At 39.1% G+C, this 22023-nt stretch overlaps 2 protein-coding genes across 9 annotated transcripts in view; one reads left to right on the top strand and one right to left on the bottom strand.

Annotated features, from left to right (window-relative positions):
• The window catches only part of LOC137244515 (uncharacterized), a 304677-nt gene that overhangs the window by 99133 nt on the left and 183521 nt on the right, over nt 1–22023 (top strand). The window lies entirely within an intron of this gene.
• Nucleotides 1–22023, bottom strand: part of LOC137244514 (cytochrome P450 9b2-like) — a 67587-nt gene that overhangs the window by 8550 nt on the left and 37014 nt on the right. The window contains exons 2-3 of the mRNA XM_067773589.1: nt 19711–20212; nt 18869–19505 (exon numbers count right to left, since the gene is read on the bottom strand). Of these exons, the coding sequence (XP_067629690.1) occupies nt 18869–19505; nt 19711–20212 (1139 nt within the window). The remainder of the gene's footprint in view (nt 1–18868; nt 19506–19710; nt 20213–22023) is intronic.

Raw genomic sequence — 22023 nt, 5'->3', positions numbered from 1 at the left:
GCATCAACCCTATCTAAGGCTGCTCGTGCCTCGGCTACTAATTTGCGAAGTTTGTCGTCGCGCTGTCTAGCCGACCGGCTTTGAATTGCTCGTTGGCGATGTTGGGCTGTTGTTGCGCGCTGTGGGCCGCTGTCAGTGCGACGCTGGTTGGTGGGCGTGCGTCGAGCTCGGTGTAGGAGCGTGTGATGGCCGAGGGAGCATTTGCGGCAGCTGGATTGTGAGTCACATGCCCCGGTGCTGTGCGACACTGCCAGACAGTTGATGCAGTACCGGTGGTTCCTCGCGTACTCGTATCGCTCCTCCGGCTTCATCGAGAGGAACGCCCGGCACTGCCTTAGCGCATGTCGCTGGCCACATAGCCGACATTTTGGCATCTCCGTACATCTGCGGGTCCTGTAAAGACAAGAAAAGAAAAAATACGTATTTTTCAGAAAAATGGGTTAGAAAAATACGTTGGTGAGGGTAGCTTGGATCTCTTTCCAGATTGCTAGGGGCATGAAGCAGAGGGTACCAGAGGTAGGGTTGGCACTACTAGGCAGTTGGTAACACGCACAGTTTGGCAATATTACGGGTTATTAGTCCATTTTGGGTTTTGAGTTCCACAACTCGAACATTGTTATCCGATCCAGGGTGTAAAGTGATTACCCGTCCCAAACGCCATTCGTTCGGGGGTAGTAACTCATCCTTTACCACGACTAAATCTCCAACTTGAATATTGCGTTGAGGGCATTTCCATTTGTACCGCTTATGCAGCTCTTTGAGATACTCGCTCTTCCATCGTGTGCTGAATTGGTGGTGAAGCACTTTCAGTTTCTGCCATTTGTTGACCAAGGTGAGATGCTCTGCAGTTGGCTCCGGTAACGACAAGAGTGGCGCGCCTCGTAGGAAATGCCCTGGGGTTAGGACTAGGGGATCCATTGGATCTTCGGACATAGGAGAGAGAGGTCGGGAGTTGAGGACCGCCTCTATGCGTACTAAGAGGGTGGTGAGCTCTTCGAAGGAAAACTTCTGGTTTCCTGCTACCTTCGTGAAGTGTATCTTGAAACTTTTCACGGCCGCTTCCCATAGACCACTCATGTGTGGAGCGTATGGTGGGATGAATTTCCATGAGAATCCGTGAGTTGTATATTTTTCTGCGACGTCTGTAGCGACTTCCTTGAGAAATGTGGTGAATTCCCTTTGAAATACGCGTTGTGCGCCGACGAACGTCTTTCCGTTGTCAGAAAATATCTGATGGGGTAGGCAACGGCGGCCAGTGAATCGGGCAAGGGCTGCGTTGAAGGCGTTGGTGGTGAGGTCAGAACACACTTCTAAATGAACAGCCTTTGTGGAAAAACAGATGAACACACAAACGTAAGCTTTCCCATACGAAGCTCTGCGAAGGGGAGAAGTTTTTACCATAAATGGTCCAGCAAAGTCGACTCCTGTTGTATGAAAGGGTAGAGAATATGTTGACCTCTCGGGTGGCAAGGCTGCCATTATCTGCGTTTTCATCTGCTGTTTATAGATGGTGCAGGTTTTGCAGTGGAAGACGAGCTTTTTGACCTTTTGCTTCAAACGTGGAATTTAGTACTGTTGCTGTACCATTCGGATCATCAGCTGTTTGTCGGCGTGCAGCAGGTTCGAATGGAGGAAGTCTAACAGAAGAGAACAAAATCGAGAGTTTTCGGGTATGATAATTGGGTGCCGCTCATTAAAGCTATAGGTGGCATATGCTAATCTTCCAGAAACTCGCATGATTCCTGAGTCATCTAGCATGGGGTTTAATGTCCGAAGGGTGTTCTTTTTGGGTAAGGGTCCTGCTGTTTGAAGCAGCTCTATCGTATCTCCGTAATAATTTCGTTGAGTTTGAGTGATGATTTTGATTTTGGCATCATTCACTTCGGCATTGGTGAGGTTGAGCGTGGCTGGAACTTCTAGTTTTCTTGCTTTTCGGATAAACCGCAACATATAGGCCACGACTCTAAGCGCTCGAGAAAATGACGAAAAACGGTCGAGTATGTCTATATTTTCTTCCTTCAGGGTGTGGAATACTTCCACATGTCGTTGCTCGGAGGAAGTTGGGTGGTGAGATATATCCTTTGGCCATGAATTTGCTGGATTGACAAGCCAATTAGGTCCTTCCCACCATAATGGACATTGGACTAAATCCTGAGGCTTGCAGCCTCGAGTGCCCAAATCCGCTGGGTTATCCTTACTGGAAACGTGCCTCCAAGTGGCGTTGTCGACGTTCTTGAGAATCTCAGAGGTTCTGTTGGCGACATACGTTTTCCAGGTATGGGGTGGTTTTTCTAACCATGCCAGTACGATGGCAGAATCGCACCAGAGAATGAGTTCGTGTTGGGGTAGATTCAGCTCACTTCGCAGCTGTTTCACTAACTTGGAGAGTAAAACTGCTCCGCAGAGTTCCAACCGTGGAAGACTCACGGTTTGGAGGGGTGCTACTTTGCTTTTAGCAGCTAGCAAATGGGATGAAAAACTATTTTCATGGGTTTGTACTCGTAAATATATACAGGCACAAAAATGCTTTTTCTGAAGCATCTGAGAATCCATGCAGCTGGGTTAGTTTATCGGGGGAATACTGTACCCACCTAGGGATTTTAATGTCTCTGATATCAGGTAAATTTTCATAAATTGAGGTCCATTTTTCGAGAGCTCCGGGCTTCACGTCCTCGTCCCAATCCGTTCCTTCCATCCAGAGTTGTTGCAGCAACATTTTTGCAATAATCATTATTGGCGAAAGCCATCCTGCGGGGTCAAACAGTTTTGCAACTGCTGATAAAATCTGCCTTTTTGTAGTCGTGTTTTCTGCTGATGGTGGATCATACGTGTAGGTGAAGGTGTCGGTTAGCGCGTTCCACTGAATTCCAAGGGATTTTGTGGAGCTCGAATCATGGAATTTAAGGAAGTCGACGTCTAGCAAATCAGGGTCGGGAACGGGTTTTAAAATTTCAGGGTGATTTGCCGACATCTTCCTCAAAGGGAACCCTGCCGATTTTAAGGCTTCGATAACTTGAGTCATAGTGTTCAAAGTGGACTGTATATTATGACCGCCTGACAAAATATCGTCAACATATGTTTCGTTTAATAAAATGTTTTTAGCGAGCGGATATTCGTCTTGACAGTCGTGGGCGAGTTGGTGTAGGGTTCGAATCGCCAAATATGGCGCGCAATTTACACCAAAGGTAACTGTTTTTAGTCGAAAATCTTGTATCGGCAGAGTTGGGTGTTTCCGAAAAACGATTCGATGAAAATCTTTATCTTCTTCATGGATGAGTATTTGGCTTTTCTCAATATCGCCGTTGAAGACAAACTTATAAAGTCGCCATTTAAGTATGACGAGCATTAAGTCATTTTGTAGTATGGGGCCTGTATAAAGCACGTCGTTCAACGAGTTGCCAGAATGCGACATTTTTGATGCGTTGAAGACGACTCGCACTTTTGTGGTTTTGCTGTCGGGTTTTATGACAGCATGATGGGGTAGATAAAATGATAGATATTTACCATCTCTAATTATCTCTTGTTGGGAGGCGGGTTCCATGTGATCCATGGTTAAATATTCATTAAGGACTTCAAAATATTTGTCTCTTAATTCGGGTTTTCTTTCGAGGGTTCGTTCGATGCTGATATACTGCTGTTGTGCTGCGGGTCGTGAATGACCGAGTGCCAGATTGGCTGGAAATTCCGATTTGAAGGGTAGTTTGACTCTGTAGCGTCCATCTTCCTCACGAATTGTGGTTGTCCGGTAGAGTGCTTCGCAGTATTCATCATCTGCTGATCGTTGTTGGGTTTGGTGAACTTCTTCCTGTTCCCAAAATTGTCTCAGAAGTTGATTGATGGGGTCATCGGTGCATTCCGTGACATGAGTGCTGAAGTTTGATACCTTTTCAGCTACAGGGCCGCTTAATATCCATCCGAATATTGTGTTTTGGGCAAGTAATGTTCCACTCACATTTCGTAGGAGCCCTTCGGTGAGGATTTGCGGGGTGATATCGCTGCCGATTACCACATCGATTTTAGATGGTATCGAATACTGTGGATCCGCTAAGGGTAAATGGGACAGTTCTTCGAGATCGATGCTTGAAACTCTGACTGTGGGCAAGAACTTCGTTATTTTTGGCAAAATTATTGCTTGTGCGTCTATCATTTGGGTTAAGTCTGCTGAACAGAATGTTATCTGGCAGACTTTATTGGCATTTTTCACAACCGTTCCACCCATTCCAGATATCTGGTGGAGAGACTCTTTTGTGGGCAGACCAAGAACCTTTTGTATACGGGATGATACAAAGGTTTTTTTGTGAACCTTGGTCTATTAGAGCACGAAGTTTATGAAATTCGCCAGCAAAGTATACTGATACTATTGCTGTGGGTAGTAGGGTGGTTCCATGATTACTCGAGAAGAGTGAAGAAACCGGGTTTTTGTCTTGAGACTGTAGGGAGGAGGTGGCTCTTGCGGCGGCTTTCGATGTTGAGGCTCGCTCGTCGTCCGTTCTCCTAGGGGTGCCGGCTTGGGCATTTTGAGCTCTGGGGTTTGGTTGTGATTGTTGGGGTTTGGGCTGCAAATGCAGTAGTGAATGATGACGGTTTTGGCAATAAACGCACGTGAAACTACTTTTACATTCGTCCTTGGGGTGTGACGTTGATAAACAGTTTTCACAGTAACTATTTTCTCTCACAAATTTGATTCGGTCTGATACCGATAAGTTCCTAAACTTTACGCAAGATTTGACTGCGTGGTATTGGTTGCATAATCTACACGAAGCCGTTTTATTGAACTCCGTATGACATGCATGGGTTTTATTATTATTGGGTTGGGTCGATTTTTGATTCACCATTCGTGGTGTTAAACTCGAAAATTGGGGCTTCGCCTTGCCTGGTCTGTAGTTACTTAGTCTTTCTACTTCCTCGTATCTACTGGTGAGGAATTTATTCATGTCCTCCCACAGGGGCAGCTCCTTCCGGGAGCTGAGGGATTGTTCCCATAGTGAAAGGCTTTCACTGGGCAGCTTTGATGAGCACAGATAAACGAGGATCGGGTCCCAGTCCGTTGTCGGGATTCCTTGAGTGTTAAGGGTTGACATGCAGTTGTTGATTGTTGTCTGCATCTTCTGTATCTTGTTAAGCATACACTCTGATAAATCGGTAGCTTGGGAGGGTGACCATCTTGAGCAGTAAACTTCTACTTGGTTGCCGTCATATATGAATTTTTGCAGGCATTGGTCTGCAGTGGTCAATTTTTGGGTTTTGTCCGACGATTTCGGCATTATAAATTAGTTTGGTTTACTAAAAACTGGGAGCTTTTATTAAGCTGTGAAAATCGAAAAAAATGTTGTGAAAAGGGCAAAAAAATTTTTTTTTTTTTAACCCAGCCTAATGTACGCTTGGTTCTTTATACGGGCTTGTCTCAGCGCTTCTGAGTACAAGTAATGTAGGTATATAATAATATAAATATTATAATATTTGTGTTCATTGGGATTTTATTTTTTATTTTTTGAGACCGGCCTAATGTGTACCGGCTTTTGCTTTGTTATATGTACTTGTCTCAGCGCGTCTGAGCACAAGTAATATGGGTATATAGTACGTATGTATGTATATATATAAGTGGGTAAAATATATGTGCCGGTAAACTGTGGTGTACCAACAATACCTTTTTTTGCCGTGCCAATGCACTTGATTTATTGACAAAGTAAATGTATGCAAATAAGTGATCGATGATGTTTTTGTTGCTTCCTTCTATTATGTAGTTACATATGGTCATGCAATTACTTTGTTGAGGGTGGGTTTTTGGCTTATGCAAAAAGATATACAAGTGCGTGTGGGTATTATGGGTGCATATAATTGTAGGTTTGTATGCAAAATTAATTTTGGGTGCACCGGTAAAATAAACTTTAGGAAAAGTGACAAAAATTTGGCAAAGTTTGTTGCTATGGGTTTTTTGTAAAATATATTTTATGTAATATATGTACATATATGTGGGTAAATTGGGCAGCGGTGAATTTCACGCTGGAAAAATATATATATAGCTCGTGGATGATTACCGAACTAAGTGGGTATATACATATATTACATATATACGTATATACTTTTATATAGAACCGGGCAGTGGGTTTTCCGTTGGTACGGGAATGTAAATTTATTTGTTGAAAAATGTATATGGGTTTTTTGAAGGGACTGTACCTGTTGGTAACAGTGAGTAAGCAAATGAAATATTTTGCCGTTTAGGCTTTTTGATGTGGGTTATATAACCAGGGTCCAGATCTTTAGATCGGAGGGGTATATAATTGGGGAATTTACAGAATTTGCGTCCGTCCTTTTAGACGGAGGGAATATATATGAGGATATATAGTGGGTAACAGAAGTACTCACTCTGACATTTCTTGGTTTTATGTGTGTGTTTCCTTTTTTTTGTAGAAGTTTCTCGTTGATATGTTGTGTTGTACCTCCTTGTTGGTGTAGCCAGTGTTAATGTTGTTTCTACTGTAGCGTTGATGTTGTGTTTTTTTTTTGCGTTTTTAAAGAAATTCTTTTCTTAAATATATTTTTTCTTTTTTCTAAAAATTTTTGTTTCCACAAAACTTTTTCTGTTTTTTTTGGTTTGTTTTTGTTTGTGTTTTTGTTCCACAATTTAATTAAAATAATAGTTTTCAAAAATTTTCACTTTTTAAATTTTCCTTGTTTTTTTTTCAAAAATTTTTACTTTTTATCTTTTTTCATGGATTTTCTTTTCTCTTGATTATTTCTCTTATTTTAATTTTATTTTATTTTCCTTTCGCAAAAAAAAATTTTTTCTTAAAAAATATTCACTTTTTTCTGTTCTTTCCGCCTTCAGCGCTTTGAAAATTTTCCACTAATTTCTTTTTTTTTGTTTAAATTATTTCAAAAACTTTTCTTTTCTCAACACCCTTTTTTTGGTTTTCCAGCACTTTTGTGTATATTATTTTTTGTTTGCGTGAAAAAAATGTATATAAAATTTTTATTTTTTCCTTTCTTCTCTGTTCTTGTTTGTACTTTTTTCTCAAAAAACTTTTTCCTTTTATTTAAATTTTCGCGCTTTTCGCAACTTTTATTTCTTGTTTCTTCACTTTAGGTATTTTTTGTAAATTTGAACGTTATTTAAATTTCAATGTTAAATAGTTATTCTGTAGTTTTTTTGTAAATAAAAATTTTAATCGTGTTTTGTTTTTTAAAATAATTTTTTTTCTTTTCACCACCCTAATGTTTGCTTCTTTTTTGTATGTATCAATTTGTTTAATTTCTCGATATTTCTTACTTGGTATGTTTAAGTTCTTTATGTATTCATGTAAGTGCACCGATTTTTTGTTAAACTCTATAAAAATTTTGTTTATTTTCTTAAGCACTTTTTGTTCTTTTTTGTGTCCGTACCGACCGCGTTTTGTTTGTTCTGTATTTACATATATGTAAAATAAATTTTTGTGAAAAATTTTTGATTGTTTTTTCTTTTGCCGCTGGTTACCTTTTTTGGAACAAAAGGACCATGTATAACTTTTAGCACTAACACAGCACTACCTATGTTCATAAAAAGGGCACGGAGTTAAATTGAAATATAGGTTTTATTCACCATTCAAACTTGAAAACTATAAACAAATTTAATTTAATTATTATTTAAAATAAAATAAGGTTTGTGCGATGGCGGGCGAAAAAACTCCGATTGTCGAGCGAACAGTCGGACTTGCGCGGTGCGTCATGGCGGGCAGTTTTAACTAAACTAAAAAAATGAGAGTAAGAGCGGTGGTGGTTGCCAAGCTACAGCTGAGCTGCACTGCCTGCGCTTGGCCGCACTGGCCGGGTGTTGCCAGACGGAGGGGGGCGGACTTAGTCCGAAAATTGGATCATGTCTTCAACACTGTTCAAAAGCAATTTTTGAAATTCGCATTACGTGGCCTTAACTGGGACTCAAGTCTCCACCTTCCACCATACAGAAATCGACTTCTTCTTATAAGCTTACCCACTCTGGAAAACCGGAGAATATTACTGGGGGTATTGTTCATCCATAAGCTCATTATTGGAGAAATTGATTCTGCTGACCTTCTCAGCCGATTGTTCTTTGCAATTCCCCCTAGGGGTTCCTTTTTATTTACCCCTTTGTCGTCGAAACTTTGCTAAAAACAGTCCTCTGCTTATCTGGTGCTCACACTACAATGACTTGTATAGCTGTATCAGTCTTGAGTGTACTTTTGCCACTATACGTAATGCAATACTCGCCTATCTAAACTAAGAGATACAAGCTAATTTATTTTTTTAAAAAAGCTGGAATTATTATTTCTTCCGTAGAAAACAGGCACGATCGTATAAGGATGGATTGGATACATAGGTACTTCAACCGGTTCGCGCGTTCCTCCTACTGGGCATAGGGCTCCTTTATGAGTACGTCGCGTCAGCCCCCTTATGGGTACCAATCTTCTTTCTGAGCACCTCGCGTAAGCTCCCTTCTGAGCTCCTCACGATGACCCGCCACTGGGGACACTTATATTAATCTTATATATACTACATATATATTATACTTAAAATTTTTAGCAGTCGACCGCTCTGTTTAAGAGTCGACTATAATTTTAAATAAATATCAGCTTGATATATGTGCATATGCACCTATTTATGCTTTTGAAAAATATTTCTTCGTTAAAATTTTTAAACATTTCGCTAAAATTATTTAACAAAACTTTTTTTTGGTATGTTTGTATGCAGTTATATGCTAGTATTTGTGCAATAAGGGGATTTAATCTATCTATCTCTATACTAGATATATGCGCCGCCGATAAAAGCCGCCGCCGCCGCCGATTATTGTCGTTTTTCGCACGCCGCCGCCGAATGTCAAAAATATCGGCGCGGCGGCGTCCGGCGCGTTACTATATTTTCTACTCGTTTAAGACTGTTTTCATGTCAAAAATTGTTCGTATATGGTCGTATCAATGGATGCGCATCACTGCCAGTTATAAGAAACTAATTGCGAAATTTAACTCTTTCTAACTGTTCAAAAGTTATTTAAAAAGAAGTAAGGAAGGTTAAGTTCGGGTGTAACCGAACACTACATACTCAGTTGAGAGCTATGGTGGCAACATAAGGGAAAATAACCATGTAGGAAAATGAACCGAGGGCAACCCTGGAATGTGTTTGTATGACATGTGATGAAAGGTATTAAAGAGTATTTTATGAGGGAGTGGGTCATAGTTCTATAGGTGGACACCATTTAGGGATATCGCCATAAAGGTGGATCAGGGTTGACTCTAGAATTTGTTTGTACGATATGGGAATCAAATGAAAGGTGTTTGTTAATGAGTATTTTAAAAGGGAGTGATCCCTAGTTCCATAGGTGGACGCCTTTTCGAGATATCGCCATAAAGGTGGCCAGGGGTGACTCTAGAATGTGTTTGTGCGATATGGGTACCAAATTAAAGGTATTAATGAGGGTTTTAAAAGGGAGTGGTGGTAGTTGTATAGGTGGTCGCCTTTTCGAGATATCGGCATAAAGGTGGACCAGGGGTGACTCTAGAATGCGTTTGTACAATATGGGTATCAAACGAAAGGTATTAATGAGTATTTTAAAAGGGAGTGGGCCTTAGTTCTATAGGTGGACGTCTTCTCGAGATATAGCCATAAAGGTGACCAGGGGTGACTCTAGAATATGTTTGTACGATATGAGTATCGAATGAAAGGTGTTAATGAGTATTTTAAAAGGCGTGGGGCTTAGTTCTATAGGTGGACGCTTTTTCGAGATATCGCCATAAAGGTGGACCAGGGGTGACTCTAGAATATGTTTGTACGATATGGGTATCAAATGAAAGGGGTTAATGAGCATTTTAAAAGGGAGTGGTGAGGCTTTTTCCTTCGCAAGAACACTCAAAGTGGTAAAGCAAAAGCTTTCCCAAGACAATCGAACTAATGACCGTGTGTGCTACTACCCTAATGTAGTGGACAGTCGAACTAGTCTGAAAACTGAAGTCACGCGGTAATCCATAATGAGCTCTTATATCATAAGGCCGGAAAACAGCAGTTAACATCTTTCAACTTAAAATCGGTCGACTTTCATTCTAAATTATCGTTTTGATTTAACGAAGGCTATTGAAATCAATGTTGTGAACAGAAACGTCTGCAAACTTTGGTCTACATTTTAAAAATTTTATCCAGGGTCCTTGTAAAATTTTAATTATGTAGATGCGCCGAAGATTATACGATTTGCACCCACGAGTTACGCAATGACATATACTTAGACAGCTTATTTTTTCGGGGGCGGCATCCTCTTCCGAATAGTCATTCCCTAACATTTCAAGGTGCTTCTCTGGTGTAGATCGGTAGCATAGCGCGACAAAAACATCCGCTAGAAAGTTTTCGGAGCTACACCTAGAGCTTCTAGGAAAGTGGCGTCGACGAAGGTATGAGTTCGTAGTCGCAGTCCTTTAGCTTCTGTGCTGGCATATGGTGTGAGAGTCAGAAGGCGTGGTAGCGGCTGCTGGTCGGGATTGCTACTGTTCGCACATCGGGAATTGTAGCTCTTAAAAGCGGCCGAAAAAACTGGAGGTGCCCTGTCTCACGAGTGTCAAGAGTATTAATAGAGCATTAATAGCAACCGTAAGTCGCCTTTGTGCGTGACCGCCAAGGAGCCAAAAATAATTTAAAGAAATTGTGTTCGCGACGATTATTAGGATTTAACCCCAGGTGGAACTAAGCTTTGCACAAGATATACAGACAAAAGTGTGATCATTTTATGTATCTCTATTTCTTTTCAACAGACCCAGCAGTACCAATTCCAAAGACCAGTGTTAGGTTGGAAGCCTCTCTCGAGTAAGGGACAATACCTCCGCAAAGAGCTACTCCTGAAAATTTTTGAACGAACTGAGAGATTTTGAGGCAAAAACTCCGGATCTTTCCGAAATGACCAAAACGGTGACTTCCTTAAATACATACAAACAAAACCTTTCCTAAATATAATTTTTTTAAATAGAAAAAGCAAAGTTTTTAAAGTAAGAACACCGGCGTACGCCGGCGCGCCGCCTACGCCGCCGCCGCCGATAAAGTGATCGGCGTAAACCTCTACTCTATACATGTAAAAAAAGATATATGTTTGTATGCAGCTTAGGGACTTCGAAACCACTCCCAGATTTTATTAAAACTTCCAGGGTCGCTTCATGTCAAGCCGAAGAGTGTTCTTGTAAAGTTGCTTACCGGAAAGGGGACCAGGGACCATTTAACTAGATTAGTAATTACGACACTTTTCCCTGGAAATGGACCAGGTGCCGACTGTCCTGGGAGAGGGATTGGGACTTTGACTAGGGCTGTGACTGGGACAGCGACTTTTCGGCTGGGACTGTAACTGGAACTGGGACTGGGAATAAGGGATGGAGAAAAACAAAAACCAGAGGGAAGAGAAAAGAGTGACGGAGAAAGAGATAGATTTAGACGAACATAGAGGAGAAAGAAAGTAACGTAAAAGACGGGGAGGGAGAAAGGGACGCATAGGAAAAGAAAGGCAGAGGGAGGAGTGAATAAAAGGACAAAAAAAGGGGGAGGGAGAGAAAGAGGTAAAAACTTCTTAAACGTTATGCAAACAGACCAAAGTTAGGGCAGAACGTCTGCTGGCTCTGCTAGTTTTCCCCATAAAATTGTAAATAAAAACTAGAGTACTAAAGCTTAACAAAAGGTTCGGCAGTTAAAACACGTCCTTAAATGTCGGGAGAGTTGCCAAAACACGCGTTTTCAACTAAATAACTATCACCCCAAGGCTGATATAAAAAATTTAAATTCTGTCTGAGCTCGGTGTAAAAAAGAAATTGCACATGATGTTGTGGTTCTTGTAATTTTCAATTAAAAAATGTATAGTTTTTCTATCATGATTTAAAATGAATATAATGTAATTATTGTTTTTTAAGTAAAAATTTGTGGTTTACCGAGCTGAATTTTTTTTTAATATCGGATGCTTTAGTGCATTTGTCGGTAAGTGCAACCAAGTACAGAGGGTATGCTGTTAAAATGTGCCTCAAAAAACCAAACCAACAGAGTCAATCTGTTGATCCGAAATTGATCCAGATCGATATCAGGATCACAGCATTATTGTTGCATATGTATGTTAAATTTTTATCGATATCTGGATCAAGTTTCATTGGGACGCAACAATAGACTTCTAGATATTGAAAATGGGCGAAAGCCAAGCCGACTTTTTCGATATCGAAAAATAGAAAAAATGCGATAGTTCATTGCAAAGACTAATAAATCGATGGAACTTGATATGTGGATTGGCTTTATAACTTCGAAAAATTTGGAAAAATGGGCGTGACACCACCCACATTTAGAGGAAGAAACTTAAAAATTGTGCAAGCCCTTGAGGACTCGGCGTGGAGGTTGTCGTTGCTACCGTATATACACCTAGCTAAATTGGCAAAATTAAAAAATTCAAAACTCTTGCGGTATGTAACCACGGCTGCCACACCATGCTTTCACTTGGGACCAAAATTCATGGAAAAAATTACCAAATTTCAAAGAAATGGACCACCATTTTTTATTCTTTCATTGGTTTACAACAATTCGGCAATTCACAAATGTGTAAAGTTGTTGTAAAGTCTTTAAGGTTATTTAAATAGTTTCCTACACACAATTTTGATTAAACGAATAGAAGATTTTGTGAATTGCCTAAATATGTATACATATGCTAAAAGTAACAAAAGGTTGCTCAAACAAAAAGAAAGTGCATTTTTAGGTATTACGTTTCTACATTTCTAGGATTAGTCTGCTTTGGTAAAATACTATGTGACATTACACACTTTCGTTTTAACAAAAAACCCTTGAAGAAATCATGTGCCGCAAGCCAAAGTTCAGTTTTATTTACATAAAAATCTTGTTTTTAAACTAAATTTCTCCAGAACTTCTTTGTATCGATTTTATCATAAAATCAGTCCTAAAAGTTAAAAAAAAATTGTTTCCAATAGCTGGGTCCTCCATTTTTTTTAATGATACGCAAATTTAATTCTTTACTCTTCCGTTTAACAATACACCCTTGCGCTTTAATTTTCCCATATATGACCTAGATTCAGTAAGTGCGAGTTTGGGAAGGTACACTTCTTTTCCATATACTTTGTTTTAGAGAAAAATGTACATTTCAAAATTCACATTTATTTAATCTAGCTCGAGCGGATTTGGCGTTTACTACGCGCAAATGAGCTGCAGTCGTGGTAAAGAAACAGCTGCATTCATATATGCTACCTAATTACATTACTAATGACCTCGAAGGAGTGGCCATCGAGCAGAAAAATAAGCGGGCATTTATCCTGGCATCCTGCTACAAGGCCCATACTGCCGAGGCTCCACTGGTGGAGTGCCAGAGGCTAGTACGGGACGAAGGGCTCAAAGGGCGGCTGGTCATAAGCGTGGATGTAAATGCGCACCACAATGCGTGGGGAGGAGGAGATACGACTGAGAGAGGCGAATCTCTATTTTGTTATATCCTGCAAACCAATTTGCAGATAGCCAACAGGGGAAGTGTCCCTACATATTGTGGGGAATTTTAGCATCACTAAGCTGTTAGTAGATAAAGGCACAACAACAAAAACATTTAAGCAAGCTATACTTATGTACATGAACACATCAATCATCATTTATACACACACATAGAAGGCGACGAAGAGATAACTCACTCACACACATGTAGTCATCGGCCGAAGTTGTTACTCACACATACACACGCAGATAGCTCAACTACCAAGCAGAATATACAACAGTTCCAGAAGGCGGAACGTCTAGACCTTAGTAGAAATATGCGGACGAGGCAACAGAGAGTATAAAAGCAGCGCAAGCTGTGGAATGATTAATCAGTTTGATATAAACACGCTATCAGTTGCTAAGTGAAGTATAATTGTACTACTCTCAAAGTAGTCTAATAAAGACCATTTTGCAATACAGAATATTGGAGTGCTTTATTCTACAATTTCGTTCGTTACAATATGTTGGTCCAACATCCAGCAATGTTCTCGATTTACATTGAGCTCTGAACGTAGGTCAAGGCATGATCGGATGGTTCTTGCAAGACCATCCTTCTTCGACCATACGTATATCAGCTTCAGCATCCCCCTTAAAGAGGGTAGAGAAGGGAGGAACCTTTAGAAACCTTAGGTCAACGAACTGGACGAAATTCCAGAAACATGAAGAAACAAAACTGGGACAGCCGACAGAGGTTGCCAATGTGGAGGAAATGGAGAACTCCAATGATTTCCTAACAAAGACGGTTATGACTGCGTATAACAAAGCTTGCCCTATAAGAAGATTCTGAGGAGAATCAAATCCGCCATGTTGGAGCAATGAGCTGAGTCTTCTTAGAAGACAGGTGAAAGATATTTTTAAGCTAGCAAAGACCGCGGAAAGCGAAGCTTGCAGAGACGAGTATAGGGATCTATTGAAGATCTAAAAGCGTGACATTTCCAGGGCGAATACACATTTTCCATTGAGAGATCATATGATTCAGATTCAGCCAGCATACAGCACTTACACTTAGATCACGGAGCCGGGCTTGGTGACCGATACCAATATCGAATGGGCGGTGAAGACGTTTAAATCGCCGGACCCAGATGGTATATTCCCGGCCATGCTACAAATTAAATTACAGAAAGATTACTTTACAATGGGGATTGTATGAGGCCACGATATCAGTGGACAGGGGCACGCCTCAGGGTGGGGTGTTATCATCTCTGCTGTGGACGCTGGTCATCAACCAACTGCTCAGGCGGTTCGACGAGGGACACGTTAAATTTACGGCTTACGTAGATGACGTTGCAATTGTCATAAGTGTAAAGTGCCTTCTACGATTAGCTCTTTGATGGATCGGGCACTTCGGAACTTTATGCTCTCTCCCTCATTGGGCGATTGTAAACCCTATCCCATACTATGGAGTCCTTGTTTGGTGGACACAAAAAATAACCTACCTCAAAATATATGAGGGGGTATGCAGGCTATCAGTGCTTAGCTACGGGAGCAATGAAAACAACCCCGACGGCTGCACTGTGTGCCATTCTGCACATTCCACCTGTAGACCTGGTAGCAAAGAACATAGCATTAACAACTACTACAAGGCCCAGTGCCTTGGGGCAACTTGAGTGCAGACCATACGGCCATAGTAGTATAGCGTCATCAGTTAAAGGACGAACATACTACCTGCTTCCTTATATGCCCGACCATCTCGGGAAACGATTTGTTATGACCACATGAAACCTTCTAGGCCATACCGCCTTCCCACCCACTTGATCCATCAGGAGTTCGGGTTTGCCAGAGCCTAGGCTGTTAATGAAACGGGATTCGCCACGGGTAGGTGAGGTTGACAATTGGGTTGGATAAGCTATATAATTGGCAATACCTTGAGAGAGTTGCGCTACACAAGAAACCACGCATCAGTAAACATCAATTAAATAGATGCATCGTTCATACTGAGAGCGTCGAAGATTATTATAGAATCGCATTCTATATTCCATTCCTTGATGCATTCATAACACATATCAAGGGCCGTTACATGAAACACCAATTATTTTTTGAAAATTTCGGTGTTTTGTTCCCCAAAAATGAATACAACGCTGGAAAATGCAACAAACTGCATGAATTCAATGAAAGTGTTGTGAATTGTTCCAAACCCGAGTTTGAACCCGCAAACCCTCCCCGTAAATCCGCCACTGCATCTACCGCATACAAACCATTGGGAAACCACGAAATAGAAGAGTGGCCTACATTTGGAGATGCCAGCGGCGTTTAGATCAGCAAATTTGTCTGATCGTGACGATCAGACTTAGGTGGGGGACAGTGTGACGAATACTAGCAACACTAAGGGGTAGTACCATCTATAAGCCGATACTGAGCAGTGACTTGTATGCACATAACCAAATTAATCATTATGTCTACACATATGTCCATACAAGCAGCGGAGAGCAACGCACAACCACATGCATATATCTGAGATACTCCCAAAAGTAGGCAATAATTTTTGCAAGTAACACTCACATATACACGCGCATATGAGAAGCTATATACGTGCATCTGTAGTTATAATTTTATATCTAGTAATGAAGTAAATTCTGGAAACGCCTAGAAGTATGTAACGAGGAAATCGAAGAGTATAAAAGAGCGCAATCTGAGCACTCAGTTTGATTTAAGCAAGCTATCAGTAGCGAAGTATAAGTGTTATTGTGAAGTACTTTAATAAAGGCCATTTTGCGTTATTGAATAGTGGAGTTATTTATTTAACAGTTTAGTGATTTGAACGTTAGTAGAAGGCTGCAAATAAGAGGAATTTCAGTAAATTCGTTACTATATTTCATTGTTACTTTGCCAATGTCGCGTTCAGTTTACAACTACTCATTGCAGATCTCTGCTCTGTGGGTTAAATCTGTAAAACAAAATCAAGTGCGCAGAAAAGTATGCAACATTGAGGAATTCTACGTTTGTTGTATACACAAACAAAGCGAAGTAACCTCGTTCTTGAGCCGCTGTAGGTTATTCACCATCCCTCTAAACAAAGGACTTAGGCTTTTATTCCCTTGTGAACACAAATCTTTACCGATAATTCTGTTATCGAATAATTTATCGAATTCTCGCAAAGTAATATTGCATTGTCATCGCAGTTATACATGTGTGCCAAATTTCAGCTCAATCGGACACCGGGAAGTGTATCAAATTTAACTTGCAAAATTTGATTACAAACAACAGCCAAGTGAAAGTAAATAAAACCTTATAATAAAAGCCACCAGTCTGCTACGAGTGGGGAGTAACTCGCTGGAAATCAAAAAATTGATGCCTAATGTTTTCTATGAGGGACATTTTTGATTTGTCTCCCATTATTCATGCGGTGTAGGCACCTTATGCAAATGTGATATTTGGAAAGAGAATTAATTAATTAATTAAATACAGTCGGAACAAGTAAAGGTGTCTAAGTTCGGGTTTAACCGAACATTATATACTCAGCGTGAACTTTAGTTATAGATTTTAAATTACTTTTCTACATAAAAAAAAAAAATGCCTCCCCATTTCCTCTTCGAATAAAACTTCATAAGTGAAATATCATCAAATGTGATATTTGGAAAGAGAATTAATTAATTAATTAAATACAGTCGGAACAAGTAAAGGTGTCTAAGTTCGGGTTTAACCGAACATTATATACTCAGCGTGAACTTTAGTTATAGATTTTAAATTACTTTTCTACATAAAAAAAAAAATGTCTCCCCATTTCCTCTTCGAATAAAACTTCATAAGTGAAATATCATCGATTCAAAACTATTTTTTGCTAAGTTATAGCTTATTATTCTAGTCTATGACCCTATTAAACTTGTTTTATATCTAAGTTGCCGTGGTCTTTAACCGATATCGTCCTTTTTTTCTAGAAATATTTTCTGCTATAGGAAAAATTTGTGTACTCAATTTTATTACGATCCGTTAATTTTTCTTCGAGTTATGGCTCCTGAAACATTGAAAATTGCTTAGTCATAAAAGGGGCGGTACCATGCCTATTTTTTAAATTTGAAGTTTTTCCTATTTGTTGTTATAAATCAACTTGATATAAAGCTCTTTTTTGCAAAGATATAGCTTATTTTATTCATCCACGACCCTTTTAAAAATCTTTTATATGAAAGTGGGCGTGGTCCTTAACCGATTTCTTTAATTTTTCTTCAAAGCATTCCTTATAGTAAAGGCAACATCTCTGCCGAATTTTTTTACGATAGGTTTAACGATTTTTGATTTATGATTAATAATATTTGTAGAATTAATTTTATCACAAGTGGGCAGTGCCATGCCTATTTAAATTTTTTTTTTTTAATTTTTATTAAGAGTCTCAATATCAGTCCACACGTCAAATTTCAACATTCTAGGTGTATTATTTACTAAATAATCAGTTTTTTTTCCACAATTTTATATATATAAAAAGTGGGCGTGGTTATCATCCGATTTCGCTCATTTTCAATACCAATCTATTCTGGGGCCAGATAAGCTCGTGTACCAAATTTGGTGAAGATATCTCAATATTTACTCAAGTTATCGTGTTAAGGGACAGACGGACGGACGGACTGAAGGGCGGACGGACATGGCTCAATGAAATTTTTTCGATACTGATTATTTTGATATATGGAAGTCTATGTCTATCTCGATTCCTTTATACCTGTACAACCAACCGTTATCCAATCAAAGTTAATATACTCTGTGTGCAAAGCACGCTGAGTATAAAAATAAACACAAATACCCCACAAAAATTTATAGAAGACAGTTTATGCACATCTCGCCTAAAAAAACCAACGACTACCTCGAAGAAAACATCGAGCAAATGGCGACAAATAACGAGTGACGTCTTTTATTATATTTATCCTCTTTGCCAATACCACTTTTATTTTGTACGAGGTCTTTTCTCGCTGCTTTAAGAAATTATGATTAAATCTTTAGGTATCGAAGTGGAAAATCGGGATTAACCCATAACTTCGAAATTTAAGATGTTTGAGTTAGCTCCCTTTAGATCTAGGTGTGCGATCTTTAACCATAACGAACGGTATCAGCTGATTTTCACAAACGCGCGGTCATTAATAATAAAAATTCAGTAGCAAATATTGCCTCTATTTCAATTTTCTTCGCTAAAAATTTGTGAAGTTACAAAAATAAATTGTCGCGATCAGCGGGTTTAGCAGGGTTTCACTGTCATTTAATGCAGGGTAAAAGTGTAACGCTTTTGCGTTGCGAGCTGGCAACAATTTTCACAAAAAAAAGAAATATATGTAAAGGCGTTGCCTGCTTTTTAGAATAGAAAAAATTATATTTTCAACCCTTGTGCGGCGTACAAAAGGCGCACCACAGAAAAGGAAAGATTATAAGTAATCCTATGTGGGTAATATTTTTTATTACATACCAATGCACATGCGCGGTCCAACACCAAAAGGCAGATAAGTAAAGGACTTAATATTTTCCTTGTTCATATCACTGAATCGTTCGGGATTAAACTCATCGGGATCTTCAAAATATCGTTCGTCATTGTGTAAGCCAATTAGAGGAAACCAAATATAGTCGCCAGCATTAAATCTAAATACCAAGTTGCCTTCCTCGTCTTTCAAATCATAATCCTTTGAGCACAAACGATCTGTCATCGCAGCAATTGACCATTTACGTAAAGTTTCGGATGTTACCATATCCATATACTTCATTTTCATTACAGCTTCATATGTTAATGGCTTTCCATTGAGTTCTTCGAACACTCCCAATACTTCTTCATACAAGCGGGACTGTATGTCAGGATTTTCCATTAGATCATGACAAATCGCTGAAGTAAAGTTTGCATTATTTTCAAAAGCAGCAAAGAAGAAAATGAAACACTGTGCAACAATATCATCATCAGACCAATTTTGATCCGACTCTTCCTTGGCTTCGATCAATAGTTGAATCATATCTGGTCGATTGATTTTCTGTTCTTGACGATGCTTCATTGTACCTATGACAACTTGTTTGAAGTAATCCGTTTTATCCTTGTCGAATACTTTAAATTTGAGAAGCTGCAATGGGCATTTAAAAATTAGCATACACTGAGAAAACACTTCTCTAAATGGGGTATAATTTTGGGCCATAACTTTGGTTCCTAATTTAGGCAGACACTCTTAAATTAATCCCATTTTCTATGGTTTTAGACAGTTTTTTTTAGTGCATGTACAAATTTGTGTATGTACAACATTTGTGCATGAAACCAATTTTCAGACATACCTTTTGTATTACGGGCATTGTATTTGATATAAAAAACTTAATCATTTGTACACCGCGAAACTGTGAAATCGCTTGACCAATTGCGTAGAATTCATTATTCGGATTCACATACGAGTTTACCTTAAGTCCAAATGCAGTTGAAGCGATTATATCATTCGACAATCGCGTGAACCAACCTTTAAGTTCGACATCATAACTTTTACCTCCTTTTGTTTCTGCACGCAGTCGATCCAAACTTTCAGTGAAACATTCATTCATCAAACTGAACATCGCTCGCATTTTAGAAGCTGTGAAAACTGGCGACAGTGTTTTGCGCATATCTCTCCAGCGTTTATCCTTCATAACGGTCAACATACCATTAACAAGAGGGTCATCGTCAGCGGCAAAAAATGGGGTGTGATTTACGAAATAATCAAAATCCCCCACAGTCATTTTTTTAATATACTCTGGATTTTGAACTATGAATACAGGCGACCGGAAATTAAAATAGCCCACGATGTCACTGAAATTTAGAAAAAGAAGTAGGTTTTAGTTTCTAAGTCTGCAAAAATTGAAAGTTTTTTAGAGGACACTCAATGCAGTTAGCCAAATTACTATGAATTGACCCAGCGAGAAAAGAAGCTGACGTCTGGTTAACTATAACTTGGTCCCAATTAACTAACGGTCACTATTATCTGTTTATTTTCCTTGAAAAAAGCTAACTACTTTTGTATGGCAATGGCTGAAAAAAAGTCAGACATGGTTATTTTAGCACTAATTGTCACCTAGCTCGTAGTCAACTACTCTAAGTCGAAAAATAAATGTGCCCATTGCCAAAAGTTTTATTCAACTGTTGTAATAAAACATCCTAATTAATCTGAGATGCATAGAAATCCAACTAAAAAGAAAAACCGATGAATTTTATTCTGGATGTATGAAATTAGACTTGAACAAAGGAGACAAAACATTTGTTTATATATATAAATATTATTTGTTTTTAAATTTAACCAAAATCAATTAAGGTCAAAAAAGATATCATTTTTATTGTACATATTTTAAATTTTTTTTTGACAAATCGATGGCTTCGTGAGCAAACGTATCACGTCTGTTTTCTTGAATTTTCCGGGAGGACAAAAAGCAGCGTAAATTTGTTTACTCTTAATATTTTGTGAACCTAAAAATGCAGTTTTCCCCTTCAATTTGTCTTGTTTAAACATCATTTATCGGCATATTTCAAAACGAAGTCACTGCCAAGTTATGAGCATTTTTGAGGCTTGGAACATTTTCTCTCTATAAATTTGTGTCTCTAACGTGTACTTAGTACATTTTCTATAAATCATTTTTTCATTCATTTTTATACCCAGCGTATACTTGTAGACATGGGTATTATAACTTTGATAAGACCACGTTTACACATGCACTAATCTACACTTAATTCTCAATAGATAATCTAGGCGTTTACATATTGTAACTTATTTACTTGCAAATCATCTTATTTGCAACCCTCTGGCTAAGTTCGAATCACTAAACTGTTGAATAAATAACTCCAATATTTAATAATGCAAAATGGCCTGTATTAAAGTACTTCACAATAACACTCAAACTTTGCAACGAATAGCTTGCTTAATAACCAAACTGATTGATAGCTCAAATCAAACTGAATTCCAGCGCCTCTACATTTGCTGCCTTTTATACTCTCTGATTTCAACGTTCGCATCTTCTAGGCGCTTCCATTTCCAGAATCTAATAGTTGTCCATGAGCTCTCAAATTTCTCAGCTGTAACTACAATTGCACTATTTTATAGCTTCTCTCTTTGCATACTTTCAGGAGTATCTCAGATATTATGCATGTAGTTGTGCCTTGGTTCTCAGCTGCATGTACCTACATATGTGTATACATAATGATTGATTTGTTTATGTAGATCGGGGCTATTCATTTCATAGCACAATTGTGCCCTCTCAATTCACACGCATATGATTCGCTCTGTCGTCGTTAATTGAGTTAGTCGTCGCTTGGCACTTGGTGTAGCAAAATCGGTGATAGGTATTGGCTGATCGGTATCAAAATATGTATAAAAAATTATGTGCGATACATATGTTTGTTGTTAGCTCGTTGCTTGTTAGTAAGCGCCTAAATGAAAAATCAATTCACCCACACGATCATCGCGCCGATTGCGCTCTCACTAATACAGGTGCACTTTCAGTTTTGAATAGCCCTGATGTAGATACAAGTGACTGTCTGCTTTATTATTGTAGTGACTTCATTTACTTAGCATCGGACTAGGGATGTGAATATCACTTAGTGTCACTCATAATCGTCACACTGCCCTCCAC

This window comes from Eurosta solidaginis, chromosome 3 (genome assembly GCF_040869045.1).
Source record: "Eurosta solidaginis isolate ZX-2024a chromosome 3, ASM4086904v1, whole genome shotgun sequence".
NCBI classification, from domain to species: domain Eukaryota; kingdom Metazoa; phylum Arthropoda; class Insecta; order Diptera; family Tephritidae; genus Eurosta; species Eurosta solidaginis.
Note: the sequence above shows the minus strand (reverse complement) of the source record. Positions and strands in the feature narration are given on the sequence as shown.